Genomic DNA, 17855 nt, shown 5'->3' with positions numbered 1-17855 from the left:
GAAATGCCGCGCCTTCAAGGCGAAGACGTGCGAGCGTGTGTTGGACCGGTCAAGGGAAAACGGTGCACCAGACGTTTCGGTGTCTTCTTTTTCGTGAGTCGACCGGTTCGTCTGTGGCCGCAGCCGCCGCGGGCGGCGCGCTGTGCTTCCGCTTTACGCGCCGAGGGTCTATACCAGAGTGCGTACGCGGTCGGACTGCAACTGTTGTTTTCCCGACGGCTTCTCGGTGAATTTTCAACGTCGTCGGCCTCCTCATGCGTAGTGGTGCCGCGTTACATGGAACGTGGTTCGATGGTCTTTTTGCCTGGCCTGCGGGGGAAAGCCGCCAATGGATCGCCAACGTGTTTCGCGCTCTCTGTGCATCGTCAGGGTTGTGTTTTCTCGTTTGTCTGTGTGGTGTTTCCTTCTCGCTGTCGTGTGTATCTGCTGTTTCCACCGTTGAGATGCCGGACACGAAAAACGAATTTAGGGCAAGTCGAGAAGGCTCGGTTTCCCGGTCTCTCTGAGAGTGTCGCGGAAACTCGGAGCCGCGATTCGAAAGCCAAAGACCCGCCGCTGCATCAACCTTTTTTTTAAGGAACCCAGGAAGGAACACAGAATTTCCGCTCGCGCTTGCTTTCAGTGGACAGACAGTGCCACCGTTTTGCCCACGAAGAAACAGGTGCACAACAGGCAGCGAGTGTCTGTTTACCCCCCAGTTTTTCTGTCACTCTGAGACAAAGGATCGTCGTATTCACTTCCTTTTTGGGTTTTTATGGGTTGGGAAGGCGGCAGGAGCCCCGGGAATGTACGTCCTACTCGATGTCGACATGCGCGGATGGGAGTGTAGCCTCAGAACCTGGGCGTGGCGGCGGTAGAAGGCCCTTTCTACACGAGATGGAGATTCCACTCTGTGACACGCTCATTTTCGCTCTACAGATCAAAATTACCTGGCCTCCATTCCCCCAGATTGAGCAGTTCACCGTGGGCCGCGGTGGGCATCGCATCTGCTTGAGCTCTGTTTGCTCGTTTCTTTTCCGAGTGGGCAGCCTGCCTCACGTCGTAGGGTTCCCTGTTTCGTCACGATGACAGAATGCAGCAGTTCGCGTCTCCAACCCAAAACAAAGCTGCTTGTCTAATAGATTGCCCCGCCTCTTGCCTTCCGCATTTTTCTGTCTTCGGAGTGTGTTCGTGGCGGCACACGTCAGCTGTTTGCTGTCCAGTTTAAAAGTGTGAACGTTTCGGCGCAGAGAGACTCAAGACTTCGGCTGACTCTCTCCGTTACCTGAAGCGCGCATCGATGTGTCACGTTTCCTCTGAAAACCACGCTATCCAAGCAAACTTCGAACAGATCTGTCTCTCGCTTTCCCCCTCCCTCAAACGTCGCCTCGAGAAAGGATCCCAGGCACAGCAGAGTTCCTCATTGTTCTCCAAGCAAACATCGTTTGCCCCAGCCCCCCAGACCTCTGTGTCATGTACTTTTTGACGTCCATCGCGATGTGTCCCGTGTTTGCCCCTGGGGCGGTGTCCGAAAGTTCTCTACCTTTTCACGTCCCCACGTGAGCCACGGAAAAACCCAAAACCGCACTGTGGTGGCTGTCTGCCTCTCTCTTGCGCGCGCGCGCTGTTTTCGGGCCCCTGAATGTGCATCCGAACACGCGCCGGGAAAGGGTGCGAAGAACCCTGTAGCAAAAGATCGGCTGCGTCGTGCATCCTCTTTGCTGCGCGCTTTTGAGGCCCAACCCGGACAAACACATCGGTTTTTTTCCGGTGTTCTTCGTTTCCACAATGTGGAAAGTGGACCTGGAGTGGATTCCTTCCTACGGTCAGGGGCGTCCAAAGACCCCGTCCTTTGGGGGGAGGTTTATTCGCGTGGACACGTGCGTGCCCAGGCGATTTTTCTTGCAAAACCTCGCGGAGAAAAAGAGGCAAAGAGCTCGAACTTCCCGCAGCCCCACACACGCGACGAGGGCGGCCGGGATCGGCGACATAGTCGCCGTAGAGTCAAAATCGAAGCCGGTTCCTTTACAGAAGCAGAGCTGACTGCAGAAAAACGAGCGAAAAGCTCTAGAGGACAGTAGCTGTTCCGGATGGTTGTTTGCTACGCTTGTGCTCGACACAAGACGCCAGGAGTCGCGCGTCTGCCGGGAAATCGGTCTTTTTCCCTCCCTGTGTGGAAGGGAACCCAACCATACTGCCGCCAGCGTCGCACCTCGCACGAGAGCGGGGAGACCCTCTCTGTCCGGGCAAGCGGAGAACGAAGTTGGGGGTTGTTCGCGGTTCTTCCGCATGTGCCCGAGATTCTTTCTTGCGCGAGGGGGAGACCCTCTCTCCACGTCCCTCCTGTGCGGCGCCGCGCGTCCTCGTCTCTGTCTCCTTTGCGCCCACCGGAGGCTGCTGCTGGTTTTCCCCGCGAGGCGGTTCGTCTTCGCTGTTTTTGCGCTCGGACGCGGAACGTCCGTTTTCCCGTCCGAAATCTTTGCTTTCGCTGTTCTCTCGTGGTTTGCCTCCCCGTGCTCTCCCTTTTGTGTCCACGTCGGAAAAGGGTAGGGGCGAGCGGTTTTCCCCCTGGGACGCCGTGTTCTGGCCAAAGGGCTGCTTCGCGCGACAGCATGTGTCCGAAATTTCGGGGAAACAGCCATTTTCATATTGTTTTCTTCACTGCGTCGCCACCGGTGTCGAAGGAACGTCAACGCTCTCGAGGACCCGTCCTCATGCACTTTTCCCCCCCGAGCCTACCGACGGCCGACCGAAAAGGCGACACGAAAACGCGCACGCGGCACAAAAACGGGAGAGGCTGCGCCTGCGCTGTGTCGCGTTTCATCCGATCCCAGTTCCGTCGCGACATCTGTACCCGTTCCCCGAGAAACGCGCCGAATTTCGCGTGTCTGAACGTTTGTTTGCAGTCGCAGGGAACGCAGCCCGCGCCGTGCGGGTCACACAGCCTCCCAAAAAGAGCGTTCGGGAGGCGACCGGCCCCGCCACGCGACGCACGTGAAGCTCTCCACCTCGTGCATCGAAGCTTCTTTCTCTTCATCCCGTCTTCCACCGACTCCGAGATCCCCTCCAACATGTCCATCTCGCGTGTCTGACGCCGTGAAGCTCGGTCGGTCGGCGTCCCCTGCCGCGTCGTGTCACGTTCCCCTAAGAGAGAGCCGAGAGGCGTGCAGTCGGAAGACGTACCCACAGACGTACGCAAAGAAAGACGCGCGCACGCCGACTTGGACAGGTTTGTACTGGAGTGTAGCTTTAAAAGTGTGGCCGAAAATTAAGGCCGGAGAACTGCGAGCGCAGGGTGGCCTTCGAGTCGGTCGGATGGCAAAGACAACGCCTCCACGGCGATGCTCATGCGCCTTTTTCTCTCCAACCTGAGATCCTCGTACCAGAAACGCTTCTCTCCTTCTGCAAGCAGCTCGGCCTCTTCAGAGACCGCCTGCGTCTGCGACGCCCTCGCGAACCCCCCAAAGGTGGAGACTCGGCAACGGCCGATCCCCTTGTTTGTGTTTCCGCTTGAACGGGCTCTTCCCGTGACGACTCGCCTTTCCAGTTCTCAGCCCGTTTCTTCTCTGCGGCGCGTCTGGGAGACACTCAGCCGTCATGGACCGCATCTAACTGCAATCTGCGCAGAAACAAAGCCTTTCTGCGTCTACAGACGCGGTGTCTGTAGTTTGTCGACGGAGTCCCCGTGGGAAGGCGCGTCGTTTCCCAGTGCGCAAACAGCCGAGGTAACGCGCCTCTCCCTAAACAGCCGCAGTGAACCACCTCGGCAGCTACGCGCAGACTCGCACAATCTGACGCAAAAAAGGGTGCATGACATCCTTCGACGCATGTAGACATACGCATGCATGTGCATGTGCGAATTCTCAAACGGAGACACGTGCGTCCCAGGCGTCTGGGATCCCCTTAACTTTCGTGTATCAGCGGAAAGCACGGCCGACGGCGCGTAGCCCCGCCGTCGCGCACCTGGTGATTCTGCGTTCCGTAGCAGCGTCAAGAAAGTCGTGGACGCGCGGCGTTGGTGACTTGTCCAGGCAGTAGAAGCCGGGACCAGGCACACGTGCGTTCTCTTTCGAGGGGCGTCGGCCGGGTATCTTCTTTTTTCGTCTGTTCTCCGCCGAAAAATGGAAGCATCTCCCCTTGCTGGGCATTCCGAAGGCCTCTCGTCCGGCGATGCCCGGGGACAGTCTGCGTCCCGTTTGTCTTTGTCGGCGTTTCCCTCGGAGGCGAGCGCCGGCGCGCCTGCGCAGGCATCGGGAGGCGAGGCGACGCCTGCGCGGCTACGTCGTCCAACCTTGTCCCGCTCTCAACTCGCCGAGAACTTTGCGCTGGCTGCGGCGCGCCGCTTCGAGGACGGACGGCCGGAAAAGGAAAAGGCTGCATGCGCAGCGGAGCGAATCGACGGATCGTCCTCGGTGGTCTCGACACCGAGCACGCTGGAGGCCCAGCTCTCCGGAGCGTCGGAGCCGAGTCCACTTTCTGCGGCGTCTCCGGTCCCCCCTGTGGCCATCGGCGGTCCGTGGGTAGGTTGGAGCGCCGGCAGCCAAGTCAGCGACGTGTATCCGGCCTCGGAGTCAAATGCAGTCCTTCAGAGATGCCCGAATCGCCCCGAGGATGTCCCTGGAGACGAGACGCCGCGCGGAGACAGGGGAGGGACGTCTTCGGCGCCCGCGACGAGTCCGCGTTTGCCCCTCGGGGCGACTGTCTCGAATAAGCCTTCCGACGCCTCGGCGGCCAAGGGCCAAAGGACAGGGGACAGGACAGGCGCGGCGAGGTTTTTGGGGCGCATGCAGCGGAGCGGCAGCTGGTTGCCGAAGCGGGGGAGTGGTCCGGCAACCGACCAGAGCACGGTCTCGGCTCCCGCGAGTCGGGACCCGTCGCGGTCGCGGCGGCGGGGGTCAGGATGGCCTTCCGTCAGCCGCAGTTTGTCGCTCACGCTGACCATCAAGCGACTCTTCACGCGCCGCGTGAACCGGAAAGACGGAGCGCTCGTGCCTGCCGAGTTGCCCGACGGCGTAGCCGGCGCGCCGGGCGGCTCCACGAAGGCAGGCGGCGAGACGACTCCGGCCTGCGGAACAGAGGCAGAGACGGACGCGAGCGGTACCGTGCGGACGGGCATCGCCTCAGACACTGTCAGAGGCTCCAGCAGATGGCGGAAGCGGCCGTCGGGGCATCTTTTTTTGCGAGGCCTGTACCGCTCGCGGGCTCGCGCGCCCGGACGGCTGCGGGCGCATCCGCGGCCGGTCCAGGAGGCGAAGGGACCGTCCCTCGGAGCGCCTGAGGGTGGTGTGGCCCCGCCGCCTTTGCACGCCGGCGCAGGCAAGGGAGCGAAGGGCGCGTCGTTGAGTGCGCGCCAGGAGGACGTGGAAAACGAGGACGCGAAACGGGCCACGCACGCGGCGACGACTGCTGGCGGGGACACCGGTTCGACGTCGGCGCCGGGGGGCGACTTCTCCCTCGCGAGTTCTCGCCAGACGAGTTTTCTGGAGCCGCCGGCGCACGCGCTGACGGACTCGAACGTGGAGCGCAGCGAGCGAGAGTCGCTCTTGCGGCAGGCAGACTCCGACTGCTCGAGCGGCCGACCCAGCCAGGCGGCGCAGGGCGGCTTCGATCTCTCGAAGGTCGACGTTTTTCCCGATGTGCTTGAGGACGAGGACGGCGAATGCAGCCAGGTGGTCAGTGTGACGCAGCCGGGCGACGACGAGGCCTGCGCTGCGGAGAAGCCGTTCGCGAAGCTCGACAGAGACCAAAAGAAGACGAGGGGACCGGACGGCGAGGCGAAAGCGGAGGGAACGCCTCGCATGGACCACGGCCAGGACCCAAAGAACGCAAAGGTCGAGAAGGCAATGCCCGCTCAGAAAGGCCCTCGAAACGAAAAGCCGGCAGGCGCGCCAAACAGGAAGGTTCCCTCAAAGAGAGACGGCCGAAAAGTGAACAAGTTCTCGAGGCGGACCATGCATCGACTGGTCATGAAGCAATTCAAAGTGACCACACTCGATGTGTCAGATCTCCGCCTCGTGCTCCGGTACAAATCTGTATACCTTGACGACGTCACAGGCCTTCTCGAGGTGGACCGTCTTCCCGGATTCTCAGGTACGCATCCCCGCTGTGTTTGGCCTTCCCAGAATACCTGTGTTCACACAAAACGATCGGCGCGCCGGTGTACGGAGGGGCGCGCGCACCTCCCCTTGAGAGCACTTCGCTGTCGCGACAGAACAAGGCAGACAGAGACACGCCCCGTCAGCGAAAGCTCGAGCTCATCGCTACAACTGGGCCGTCGAATGGCCCCTATATATATATATATATATGTATATATGTATATATAGGTGATTGTCTCTCGTATGTTTTCTGTGTTTCCTTTGTTTCAGGGCACGTCCATACAGCCCCAACAGAGAAGAACAGATGGCTGAATCGCCCGCGGTGGAGTTCCCGCTTCTTCGTGTTGCACCACGGCCACTGGTTTTGGTTCCGCGACGAGCGCTCGTTCCGGACGGGGGGTCTGAGTGCGTCTCTGGGCTCCATTTCGCTTCTCATCAATCCCTTCACCATCGATCTTCATCCCAAGTGCACGACGCGGTTCTGTGTGAGGTTCGGAGACTGGTATGCCGTGCAAATCGACACCAGCATCGAAAAGAAGGACCGAGGCGAATGGGCGGTCCTCTTTCTGGCGGCAGGGAATCTGGTAAGGCACGCGTCTGGGTGGAAGGTGAACGGTTTTACCACCTTGGAGAGAGGGTTTTTTTGCTAGCAGGCGATGCCGGCGCTGTGTAAGTGAAAGCGCGCGCTCGCATCTGTGCATCCGAGCAACACGCATGCGGATGTCTTGGAGGTACGTGGCGGGCGACGGGTCCATTTGTTTCATGGAGGCATGCGGGAAACGCTTCGTTCCATGGTGCACCGGGAGATGTGGAGGGGAGATGCATACACTCTTCATTGCGTCGGGCGCCTTTTTCGTACCGTTTTTTCGGCCGACAGCATCGCTTCTATCTGTTGCTGGTCTGTTTTCTCAGGGCGAGCAAATTCGCATGTGCTTTCTCGACATCGACTGGCAAGACGTCCAAGATCGCGGGCGTCTCACAGCCAAACAGAACGGCCTGGCGCCTTGAGCGTTCGTCACCTCGCGCCCTGGTTCCCTTCGTTGTCCTTGTCGCTCTTGAGACGTCTGTCCCCGTGTGGGCTTTCTGCGTCTCCCCGTTCGCCGGCTTTGCGTGGCACACACAGGTTTGAAATGCCTTGTTTGAATCAGGATGCTGTTCCACGCGCCGACCGGGTTTGCCCTGGGGCGAGGGAACCAGATTTGTTCATCCTTTTCGTGTTCGCTCTTTGTTGCCGGGTGTATCCCTTTACGAGCATGTGGCGATTAACAAGCCTTTTTTCCCACGATTCCCTTTTGGCGATTAACAAGCCTTTTTTCCCACGATTCCCTTTTCTCGAGGTAGATCTCTCGCACGTAGGCTGTTAAATCAGCCGTGCCGTTTCAGCCATGTGAGGGTAGGCTGCCTCCCTATTTTTCCACTTGAGGTATCCTTGGTTATTTCCGGTGTTAGATCGGTTGGTACAGAATACGAACCGAACACGAAGTAACTGAGTTGAAACAAACAAGTGCCTGCAGGGTGGATGGTTGGCCGCGATTTTCCTTCAGAACCTTCCTTTTCGTTACTTTTGATAACGCGGAAGGATCGACGTTTGGAAGTTGGCGTGTATTTTTCCGCCTCGTTGGGCATCGACATTGGAAGGCGTGTCCGTCTCTCCTCGAATCTGTTTCCCATATCCCGTGGCCTGTCTCGAGGCACAGCCTGGAGAGGACTGTTGCCCCGCATTTCCAACTGGCGTCTGGGCTTCGAGTTGACCGATCCTGCCTTTTTTCTCTCCGAGTATTGAAGTCATCTGTATCGGACCTCATGTCCCAACGGGAAGCCGGCGTCTGGGTTCTAGCTCGATGAGTCTGCTCGGCTCTGTGTTCGTACGCGACACATGCTGTACCTGTTTGTCGGGTCGGGAGTGTCAATTTGGGCAGCGGCGCTGTGCTCTCCGTCTCTGTACTATGTGTCGCGGCGCACGCAACCTTTCTTTGCAGGAGGCGATAAAAGGTTGCGTCGTTTCTGTCGTGGTTTTTGCCTCGCCTTTTACCTCGCGCGCAGGCACCGTCTTCCGTGCGCCCTTGCCATCCGAAGAGTGGCGTCTCGCCCAGTGGTCCGCGGCGTTCCCTTCGTGCTCTGTACAGCTGGCGTACGGAAGACTCTAGGTCTTTCAGTTTGGACAGGGAATTCGGGAATCGTGTTTTCTCTCTTCCTCTCCCGAACCTTTGACGGCTTGTCCCCCCGGCACCGCTTGGCTGCCGTCGCGTGACTGCCTTTCGCCTTTGTTTCTCACCCGTAGATTTGTCCTCCGGTTCTCTGTCAGGATCAGCCGCGCCCCCGCTGCTGTCATGTGTAGTGCATGCACCTCAGGCCTGTTGGAAGCCTGTTGCTTCCGTGCCTTTTTTCTTGAGTGTCGATGTGTCTACGGGAACGGCATGTGTATATGTTTGTTTATGGGTGGAGCGGACGCACGCGAGACAGACTCAGGAGATGCAGTTCGAACGGGGGCCGCGGGCGGGTTTCCTCGTCGTTCTCTACCGTTTCGTCACTCCCTTGGGACGGAAGCAAGCGGCGCAAGTCGCTGAGTGAGCGTGGGGGAAGTTGGCGTCATTACCGACTCTGCTGCGTGTCCAGCGGAAAAAGCGTACTCACCGGGCTCGCAGACAGTGAACAGCTTTTCTCCCGTTTTTCGCTATTGTTGGTTTCTCGTCTGTGAGCGTTTGGGATTTGCGGAGGCGCTGTTGGGGCAGCTTTCTTGCGGCTTTGTGTTGCGGTCCGTGCATGAACGTTTTTCACTTTTGTATTTGTTAAGGAAGGTTTTGCTTTGTCACATTCGTCATAGGCATTCGCAGTGTCGGTCACCCTTCTTTTTTTGTCGCGTCGTAGACACAGAAACGGCGACTGCAGTCGTACCAGTTATCCGCGCATACCTCGCTCTGTCGATCAACGGGGAAGGCGTTGGGCGGAGTGATTTGCTGTACGGTTTCTTTTCCCTGCGCCCATTTCCGTGCTTTTCGGGGACTGTTTCAATACCCGTGCACGCGGACGCTGGACTGGGCGAGGTTCTCTTCTTTTTCGTGTACCAGTTGCGTCTTGCCTTCTGTTTTCGCGCTGCCCAAGAGGTTCCTCCTGCGTGTTGGTCCTCGGTACACCCCAACTGTCAAGAAATGTATCTAAGCGATTATAAAGAGCTGCGCGCTCCCCGCGTTCCGGCAGACAGGCCACAGAGAAAGGTGCACTCGTCGAACGGCCGCATCCGCGTTCGCAGCCCCCCGGCGGCCCTGACTAGGCCCGAAAGAGACCCAGCTAGAGAGAGAGTGACAGAAAGCTCCAGGCAGTCCAGAATACCGAGGAAGCGGTAGAAAGAAGACAGGGAGAGTCTGACAGATTGTGGGCTAGAGGGACGGATGGACGTATTTGTAAAAACAGGAAAGGTTTCGAGGCCCCTATCCCCGGGTGTCCATCAGGAGACTCGAAATCGCGATACCTGAGCAAGGAAAACGTGTTGAGCGACGTTTGCGCGTACCTAGGATACTGAATATGACATCCACTAGTGAGAGACAGCCAAGTTCTGTGTGACTGCTATACACCGCCTCACGAGCGATTAACACGGCGTTGCGCGCGTTTTGTCACTGTGAATTCCTTTAGAGATTTCGTCTCTCGGGAAGAGCAGGAGCATTTCTTTTTCCTGCCGCCGAAGCGTCACACGCCCGTACGTGATGCCCGTAGTTGCGCCTACCGATTTTACTTCGCGCTGCCCGTGGCCTTCACTAACGTACCCGGCGGCTGACGCAAAGAAGTGTTATCTTTCCACCGGGAGGACTATTCACGTTTATCCAGAAGTGGGACGAGTGGACGAGAGTGTCCTCTCGGGTCAGCGGGGAGGCGCTCTCCCTTTCAGTTTTTGCAAGCTGCGGAGCGCCGATTCACTGTCAACAACGCAGTTCATCAACCGCATGCGAGGTCCACGATTCGATACCTGCAGCCACGCGACAGGGCGGGCGTTGCAGCGGCGAACGCTGTTCTCTTTCCTCCAATACGGTGGCCCCTGGCCCCACCAATCGGCACTTCTAAGCTGTTGGTTCTGTGACAGGAAGAAAAATTCGAGGGGCGTTCCCCATCGTTCCGGTTGCTTTAAGAGGCAGAGTTCTGGGCAGACGGGCCTCAATCTCTAGGCACGCGCGGCTGACGCGGATTGTTTGAAACAAACCGACTTGAGGGCCCTGGAGCAGCTTCGGGCGGCGGATTCGAGCCTGTGCTGGAGACGCGTAATTTTCTGCGGATGCAGTATGCGTTTTCCCTTCACGTTCTGCGCCTGTAAGAAACTGCCTCGGTTCCACCGAAGAAAAGGTTCGCATCGATTGGTCTCTCGTCTCTCACGATGCTTCGTTCTGGGTGTTTCTTCTGTCGAGACTGAGACGTGAACTTCGCGAGTGGGGCGCTTCTCGACAGGCCGCAATGGGACACTCACTAACGTTTTGTCAGATTCAGCAGGCGCTGTGACAAGTCGGATCTCAGCCTCGCTGCAGGCGCCACGCCAAGTGGCGTGCACCCGCTACTGAGACCGGTTTTGCTGTGTGCACTGAGGGAAGTCGTTACCGTCTGTGTGGCAAAAATAAAAAGGAGTATAGACTCGACCAGGAATAACCACTTTTGTCGGCCCCCTTTTATCCTCTTGGCAGCTGCTGCTCTCGGGGTCGTTCCTACTGCGCGTCCACGGCCTCGCGAGAGACCGGTCCAGTGAAGAGAACTGCGAAAGAAAGAAGTGGAAAGTCTCTCTTGTTAGAGGCAACGACTGAAGGCGGTCGACGACCAGCAGCCATAGGATCAGACGGCGACGCGTGTCTGTCGACCGAACTTCTCTCGGATGTGATAGCAGCCCGATACCGGCGTGGCCGCTCCTGGACTGCGTCTGCGGAGCCATCAGCGCAGCGGGTCAGTACGAGCGGGGCGGAGGAGAAGCACAAGGTGAGGAAAACGAAGACAAGTCGCTCTGGGGCGGAAACGTGGGTGGGAGGCAAGGTCGAGAAACGGAGGGGAGCCGCTTCACAGCTCGGTCAATCGGCTGCACTGCCCTCCAAGGAACCCGCCCAGGTTTGTGCTCTCTGCGACTTCCAGTTCTAACATGGCGCACAGAACTGTCCCACACATCCTGTCTCTGAGAACATGTCTCCTCATTCCAGAAGAAAACAAACACGCAAAGACTTTTCTGGCGAAGGCAGTGCGAGGCAGAAGGCTTGGCAGTCGACGGAAAGAGACCGAACAAAGCGAGGCGGCGAAGAATCACGGAGGAAAGTCGCCGCCCACTATCCCGGCAACGAAGACGAGAACAAAGACGTCCACATCCCAGACGAGCCTTACACGGCCCGTGCACGCCGGTGCCTCTCGCGCGTGCTGAGAGAGCCAGCGGCAGCAAAAAGGAACAACGCTCGGCACACGTGGCCCAGGTTCATGGGTGTTCTTTGCGCCTGCATGGCGCACAGTTAAATGAGGGAGCGCAGCTCAGGCCGCGAGAGAAACAAAGACGCAACCTCGCGGAAAGACTGGCAAAAGACTGCCCCGTCTACGCGGACGAGAGATCGGTAGCGGTGGGGATTGTCGGCGCTGGCAGCCGGTCGATCAACACCTGAAGCTCTTCCGAGGAATACTGGTGGTACCTGAAGCAAAGAATGGGGAAATTCACAGGCATCCACCTCCACGTGCGTTGTCTACCACACATCCGGAGAGGAGTGGTCACACAGAGCAACCAGTGCAAAATATGGTCCGTCCGCACGGACCACTTAGCAGCGGGCATAGATCTCCCTATATACAACCATGTCTACCTACAAATCCGCATACACACATAAGGATATGGATAACATACAAGCATCGACACCCATGTATACGTATCGCGTGCGAGCTTGGTGTGACCTTACTTGCGATCACTCGTTTTCACGCAGGCGACCTCGACATTATTGCAGTTGAGTTTCTCCTCCATCACTTGCCGCAGGACGACGAGAACGAGTGCCTCGGCATCTGTTCACAACGGCAAAAACGGTGCGGGAGGAATCGAGACGACGGCGCAAAATACACAAGTCGCACCAAGCACCGCAACACACACTCTCTGCACGGCTCAACTGGAAGCGTATTCAATATCCGACGTACTACAGTGCATCTGTTTATTCGATTTGAGCTATACAGTTCTGGATCGCGGATCGTGTATACAGAAATGATACCATATATATATATATATATGCGGAAACCAGGAAAACCAAAAACTTCATATGTCTGTGTGAAAAAAGTCGCTTGCGCTTGCACGTCTGCGCGAAGGCAGACCTTCTCGTTCTCTTTTCACTGTAAAAGGTTCGTCCCTCCGGGTTGCTTCCACCGGGAAACTGTTGTCCAAACGACACCTACCCCCGTCCCCCGATTTGGCTTTTTACCTTCGAAACTCATCGACTGACTGTACTGCTCCTGCAGCATTGTCTCGGCGCCTTCCTGGGCGGAGCCAAGAGCCACAGCCTGGTACTTGGTGACAGTGCCTAGCAACGAGGTAAAAAGGCGCGAACAAACCCGGAAGATTTGACAGGTGCATGCAGTCGGGGGAGCAACCTCTGCAGTGCACTAGGAAAATGAAAACAAGCTGCAGTGGAGGAATGAAAACGCATGCGAAAGTGCACCCCGCCTTTCTCCACGCAGCAGCTAAAGACACACAGCCACCAACGGGACGGTCGCCCGGAGACCGGTTTCCCCGGCATGCAGTTGTGGAACAGGTGCCGGATAGTTTCTGAACACTCGCCCACTCGACGCAGGCTAATTGGAAATTCGACAGGTACATGCTTACGCGTGCTTCCATAAACTGCAGGAAGTCGCGTCTGAACCACAGTGTTTGTAGAGCGGAAACCTAAATGTCATCAAGGGACTCTTTACACGTTGTGGGCAGACCTGCGGCAAAACGCGGCTGGGTCTTAGGTCTCCGTTTCCCGTTTTTCCGAGGTCAGCGTAAAGCTCCTGCGGAGACGCTGCTGCTCACCAGACGGATCTGCACACCACAGAGAGGGCCCTTGGTCGTCGACGCCGGCGACAAGAAGCGCCACCCCAAAGGGTCGGCTCATCATCTTCTTCCTGCGGCCATCGCTCACATCTGCAAAAAAAGAAAAAGAGAAGCAGTTGGGCAGCGCAACGTCCCTCACGCGCGAAGCCGCGACAGAACAGAAAGCTTGGGGCGAGAGCGCGTCGACAGCCACCGGCTGCTCTGTCCCGCCCGCCCCCCTTCACTCGCCCGCCGCGTCTCCTTTCCATGCAGGTGAGACGCAGGGAGAAGAGGCTACGATCGAACAGCAGCGAGAGACGAGAAAAGCAGAAAACAGAGCGGGACGGCGAGTAGCGGAAGCGAAGCTTTCCTCTCCAGAGCCGAAAGACGCGCGACAAGAGCCCCCCCGGAAGGTCGCGCGGAACCCATGCACGTGCCGTCTTCGACGGGTTTGCGCCTGGCTCGGCAGTTCGCAGACGCGAGCATGGCAGACCAGCACGTGTTTTGAATAAGGAAACCCCAGCAACTTGGGGACGCTTTGGGGCAGCTTCTGGAAGCGCTGAGCCACTTGAGACTCATCAATGGAGCGCGTCATCAGCGTGCTTATCCTGTTTGTGTTTACCGGAGAAATCTAGAGCGAGATCGGCGACGGAATCGATGCAGCTGTGAATGGACATTTTTTCGTTGTAGGTGAAGAAATGGTTCGCACACTCCACGCGGGCGTGATCAATGAGAGTCCTGGGAACAAAGCAAAAGCCAGACAACCGCGGGTATGCACCCCCTCTAGCAAGGGCTTGAAAATGGAGATGACAGAACCTTGCTCGAGGCAAGCGTCACCGCATTCTGACGTGTGCGCTGCGTACGGATACTGCGCGGCACGCGTGGACCACACAGGCACACACAGAGGCGACGCTCCGTTCGGGCGGTGTATATCCTTGGATGCACAAGAAGCGCACAGATGAAAGAAGTCTGGAAGGATCAGACAAGAATGGAACTGGAACGACTGAGCAGGAAGACGAGCGACCTGGAGCCACGGCAGGTGCTGCGAGGAAGGCGACAGACGCCAAGGCGCCGAGAAGACAATGTGGCGAATTTGTGGCAGGAGAGCAGAAACTGGAGACAGCGTAAGATGAGGAAGAGATACGGAAGCAGAGACGAAAGAACGAGCAGACACGGCAAGACAGTCTGTGCATGAGTGTGGAGCCTCGTACCTGGCATCGGCAATAAGTCCACTCATGGCACATGCAATGTGGTCATCGATTTCGACGATCTTTTGAATCGATTGATGGTCCAACAAGCACGAGGTGATCCTTCTTTCTGAGGCAAGAATGACTCCATCTTTGGTCTGGATGCCGACAGCTGTGCTGCCGAGCTTGATTGCACCGAGTGCATACTCAACTTGAAACAGCCGGCCCTCCGGAGAAAAGGTGTTCACACCTCGATCGTATTCGCTTCTGAAAAGCCCCACGAGAGAACACATACCGAGGATGCAGGCAGCTAAAGGTGAATTCCCAGCAGCACTCAAAACATCTATACGTGCACACATGTGTGATTAGGCACACGCACAGAGATACGTCTATACATGCCGTTCGAGAGACGCCGTGTTTCTGAAAATGAGTCACTCCGCCAGACGAACCGTCTCGGACGTCTTCTTTACCCTTCCGTTACAATGAGTCCTCTCCTCTCTCTCCGTCCGGCTTTCCTCGTTCCGTGTTTCTTGCTGGCGCCGTTCGCGGCGTGCGACCCGCGAAATCCACTCCTCACTTCCTCGACTTCCACGTCCCTTCTTGTTTCCGTCATCACCGGATCGTCTATCTCCGTTGTGTGTGTGTGTATGCGTCTATGCAGCTTCCATCGTTTCCTGTCTTCGCGCCGAACACCTCAACAAAAAGCTAGAGCCCCAGTATTCTTATAGTGTCGCGGAAAACCGCCCCGCGGGATCGCCTCTGCAGGGCGTGCAAAAGTGGTACGCCTGGAAAGGAATATCGCGGTTGCCACCGGGACAGACAGCAGAGCAGCCGCAGCCTACCTGGTGGAAAACATTTTGGCGACGATGCAAAACGTGAGACAGAGACCAAACGGGCCGGGATGGCGACAACGGCGAGACAAAATGGAAGTCTCGAAGAGAGAGAAGACGGAGGGAACAAAGGTACGTTAAGGAGACACGAAAACGAAGGAGGAGAAAAGAGTTAGGGACCGGGGCCAAATCGTGAACCCGGTTCAGGTGAGCAACTGCAGAGAGTCGTCTTCTGGACAGAGGGGGGGGGAGGGACCGCGGCAAGGAGACTTGGAAAAAGAAGACAGACGCCACACACTTGAGGAAACGGAAAACTGTAGGTCTGTCGCCCGAATGGAAGAAGAGAAAAGAGAAAGACACACAAGATAACACAAAAAAAGTACAACATTCAAGTTCTTGACGTGGCATGTGACGGCGATTTTTCAGGTGTAGAATCACACAGGATGGACCTTCCATCCAGGGCCTTCCGTTTCCTCCGTTCCGCTGGTGCGAGAGGATCTTCGCTCTCCCTTTAATTCACGTTGACTTCACGTCGACGAAAGGCAGACGTTTACCTTGCGAAAAAACAGAAAACGCCCTCTTGCCTTGGGCACCTGAAGAAAAGGGCGAATCACAGCGCACGGAAAGAAACCCTCCTCTCCAGGATCGGTGGCACACCCTCGTGGCCTGATGTCTCTCACGTGCATGCGTACCGAGAAAAAAAAACGCTGATGAGGAAAGTATGCCACGCGAAAGCGAAGAGGGGACGAGAAGCGGGTCTCTTTTAAGAAGGGCTACCTCGTCATTTCGCAGATAAACGTACACCTCTCATTCTTACTGAAGATCGAGCAGGCCAGCGAAAGAAGTTGGAAGGTAAGCGCGAACGTGGTCACCTGTGCCTGGGCTCTGGAGCAAAGCACGATCCCAGTACGGCACATCACGCGCAAGGCCATTCTTTTTTCAGCCTGTAACGGGCTCCGCAACTCGAAGGACGGGATCCTGTGCGATGCGAAGGTGCGAAGCTCGTACAGCTAGTGAAGCAAATTTACTTCCTTTGTTCTGGAGGAGACAAATGCCAACCCTCGGAGCAGGCACCAGAGAAGGGTTCGTCCGTCTACCAACGGTTCAGACACGCGTCTTCCCCGCTTCGGCAGGCCACACAGTTTGATGTGGCGGAAACAACCGGGCGCACCTGGTTCGACTGAAAAAAGTTGCGAAATGACGCTTGCCTGAGGCAGCTTCGCTGGGTGTCTTGCAGCTTTCGTTTCTTGTCCCTTCTCTCTGCGTAGAGGTTCTTTGGCTAGCATTTTCAGCTTCACCGTTCCGTCAGTTCAACTGAAGAAGCTCTCCTATATGCAGCTACTTAAGGACTGCCACGTTCTAGGGACGTCTCGAACGTGGTCCAGCTCACATGGAAGAGAAGGATGACGTGAAGCCGCTCCCGCAAAACAAATTTGCTGCGCTTCATGTGACACGCTAAAACGCCCGCTCGTCGCAGGGTCTATTTGCAGCAGCTGCTAGGGAAGTGCGGAATCAGCGGGAGTCTCAAGCACGTTATGCATTTTCCACGGTGTCGCTACAGCCTGGTCCATGGGAGACGCTACGGAGCTTCGGTGGACGGCTTCCCGTGCAGTAGCTGAATTCCTGTGTGGCTTGGCCGATAATTCGCGCCGTGGATGTTCTTCATACACCCACGGGTACGGGAACAAATACTGTGTTTGAGTAAGAGGAACTACGGACACCTCACTGGAGGATGACACAGTCCAAATCGAAAAAGGCACACGCTTTTCCTGCGGCGGACTTCGACCAGGAGGCAAGCGAATACTGACAGCAGGGCCCTTTGCCATTTACTCGACACGCACAAGTGCGAGAAGGCGTTTTTGCTCGTCAGACGGGAGTGGTGTGGCTCTGTATGTCGCAGTCGACACTGCGTACGAGAGACGAATTAAGAAAATGCTGGGGTCATCGGGCGTGAACTATATATACTCCGACAATAGATTACTGCATGCATCGAAATCACGTACATCCTTCACAACACACACACCATTCGGTAGGACACATGCGTGTTCGAACCCCGTTTTCTCCGAACAGGCTTCTGGGGACTTTACCTTTTCTCTCAAGTGGTTTCCGCGGGGAACGCCATCAACGCAAGAACTACGGTACAAGTGGGAAAGCAAATACGCAAAGGCGCCTTCTACACTCTCATGGTGCCAAGTTTCTTTATCGAAGGGGCCCACAGACGGGAAACGCCATGCATGAAAAGCTTGAAATACGACGTCTCGCCATTCGAAAGACTCTTTTCTGGCTTCCAACATCGTCATTCCTTCCACACGCTGCTCCTGCTCTACATCTTCGCAAGCGTTCCAGCCTGTCCGTTCAGATTCGGTGCCGGAAAAGAAATACCAACGAAAACCACGGCAATCCTGACAATATTGATGCGCGACCGTAGTTCGACCCGGACCACCGCTTCGCCCGCCTAACGAAATATCCCTGCTCCCTTCTCTCATTCATCTCTTTCTGTCAGGAGCCTCGAATCTAGTAACTTTCACCTTTGAGGGGTAGCCGGTTAACCGTAGGATTGTAAGTTTCTTGCCGTTTCTAGAAAGCAAGAAACAATCTGGAAGCATGTTCCCCTGATGGATCTGCCTGCGGAAACTCTCCGCCTTACTAGGGCCCGGAACAGAATAGCTTTCCTGTCTTCTGTTTCTCCTGCCATGGCCATGCCTGCATGCTTCTCCTAATTGACACTATTGTGTACGGAGCCGAGTCATTCCACAATGGGGGGGGGGGG

General features: G+C 56.8%; 2 protein-coding genes across 2 annotated transcripts; one reads left to right on the top strand and one right to left on the bottom strand.

Moving 5' to 3' along the window:
* Positions 1-4100: 4100 nt before the first annotated feature.
* NCLIV_065760 (conserved hypothetical protein) lies at positions 4101-7082 on the top strand (the record flags this gene model as incomplete). The annotated part of the gene is made up of 3 exons (XM_003886127.1): positions 4101-6069; positions 6345-6658; positions 6987-7082. The coding sequence occupies 3 exons, from the start codon at positions 4101-4103 to the stop codon at positions 7080-7082; spliced, it is 2379 nt and encodes a 792-aa protein (XP_003886176.1).
* A 4537-nt stretch (positions 7083-11619) lies between these two features.
* NCLIV_065750 (Alpha 2 subunit of 20S proteasome (ISS), related) lies at positions 11620-15111 on the bottom strand (the record flags this gene model as incomplete). The annotated part of the gene is made up of 7 exons (XM_003886126.1): positions 11620-11713; positions 11972-12071; positions 12479-12577; positions 13069-13179; positions 13691-13806; positions 14280-14522; positions 15098-15111. 7 exons carry the CDS (start codon positions 15109-15111, stop codon positions 11620-11622), a joined length of 777 nt encoding a protein of 258 aa, XP_003886175.1.
* Between the last annotated feature and the right edge of the window lie 2744 nt (positions 15112-17855).

The sequence above is a fragment of the Neospora caninum genome, chromosome XII (assembly GCF_000208865.1).
Source record: "Neospora caninum Liverpool complete genome, chromosome XII".
NCBI lineage: Eukaryota > Apicomplexa > Conoidasida > Eucoccidiorida > Sarcocystidae > Neospora > Neospora caninum.
Note: the sequence above shows the minus strand (reverse complement) of the source record. Positions and strands in the feature narration are given on the sequence as shown.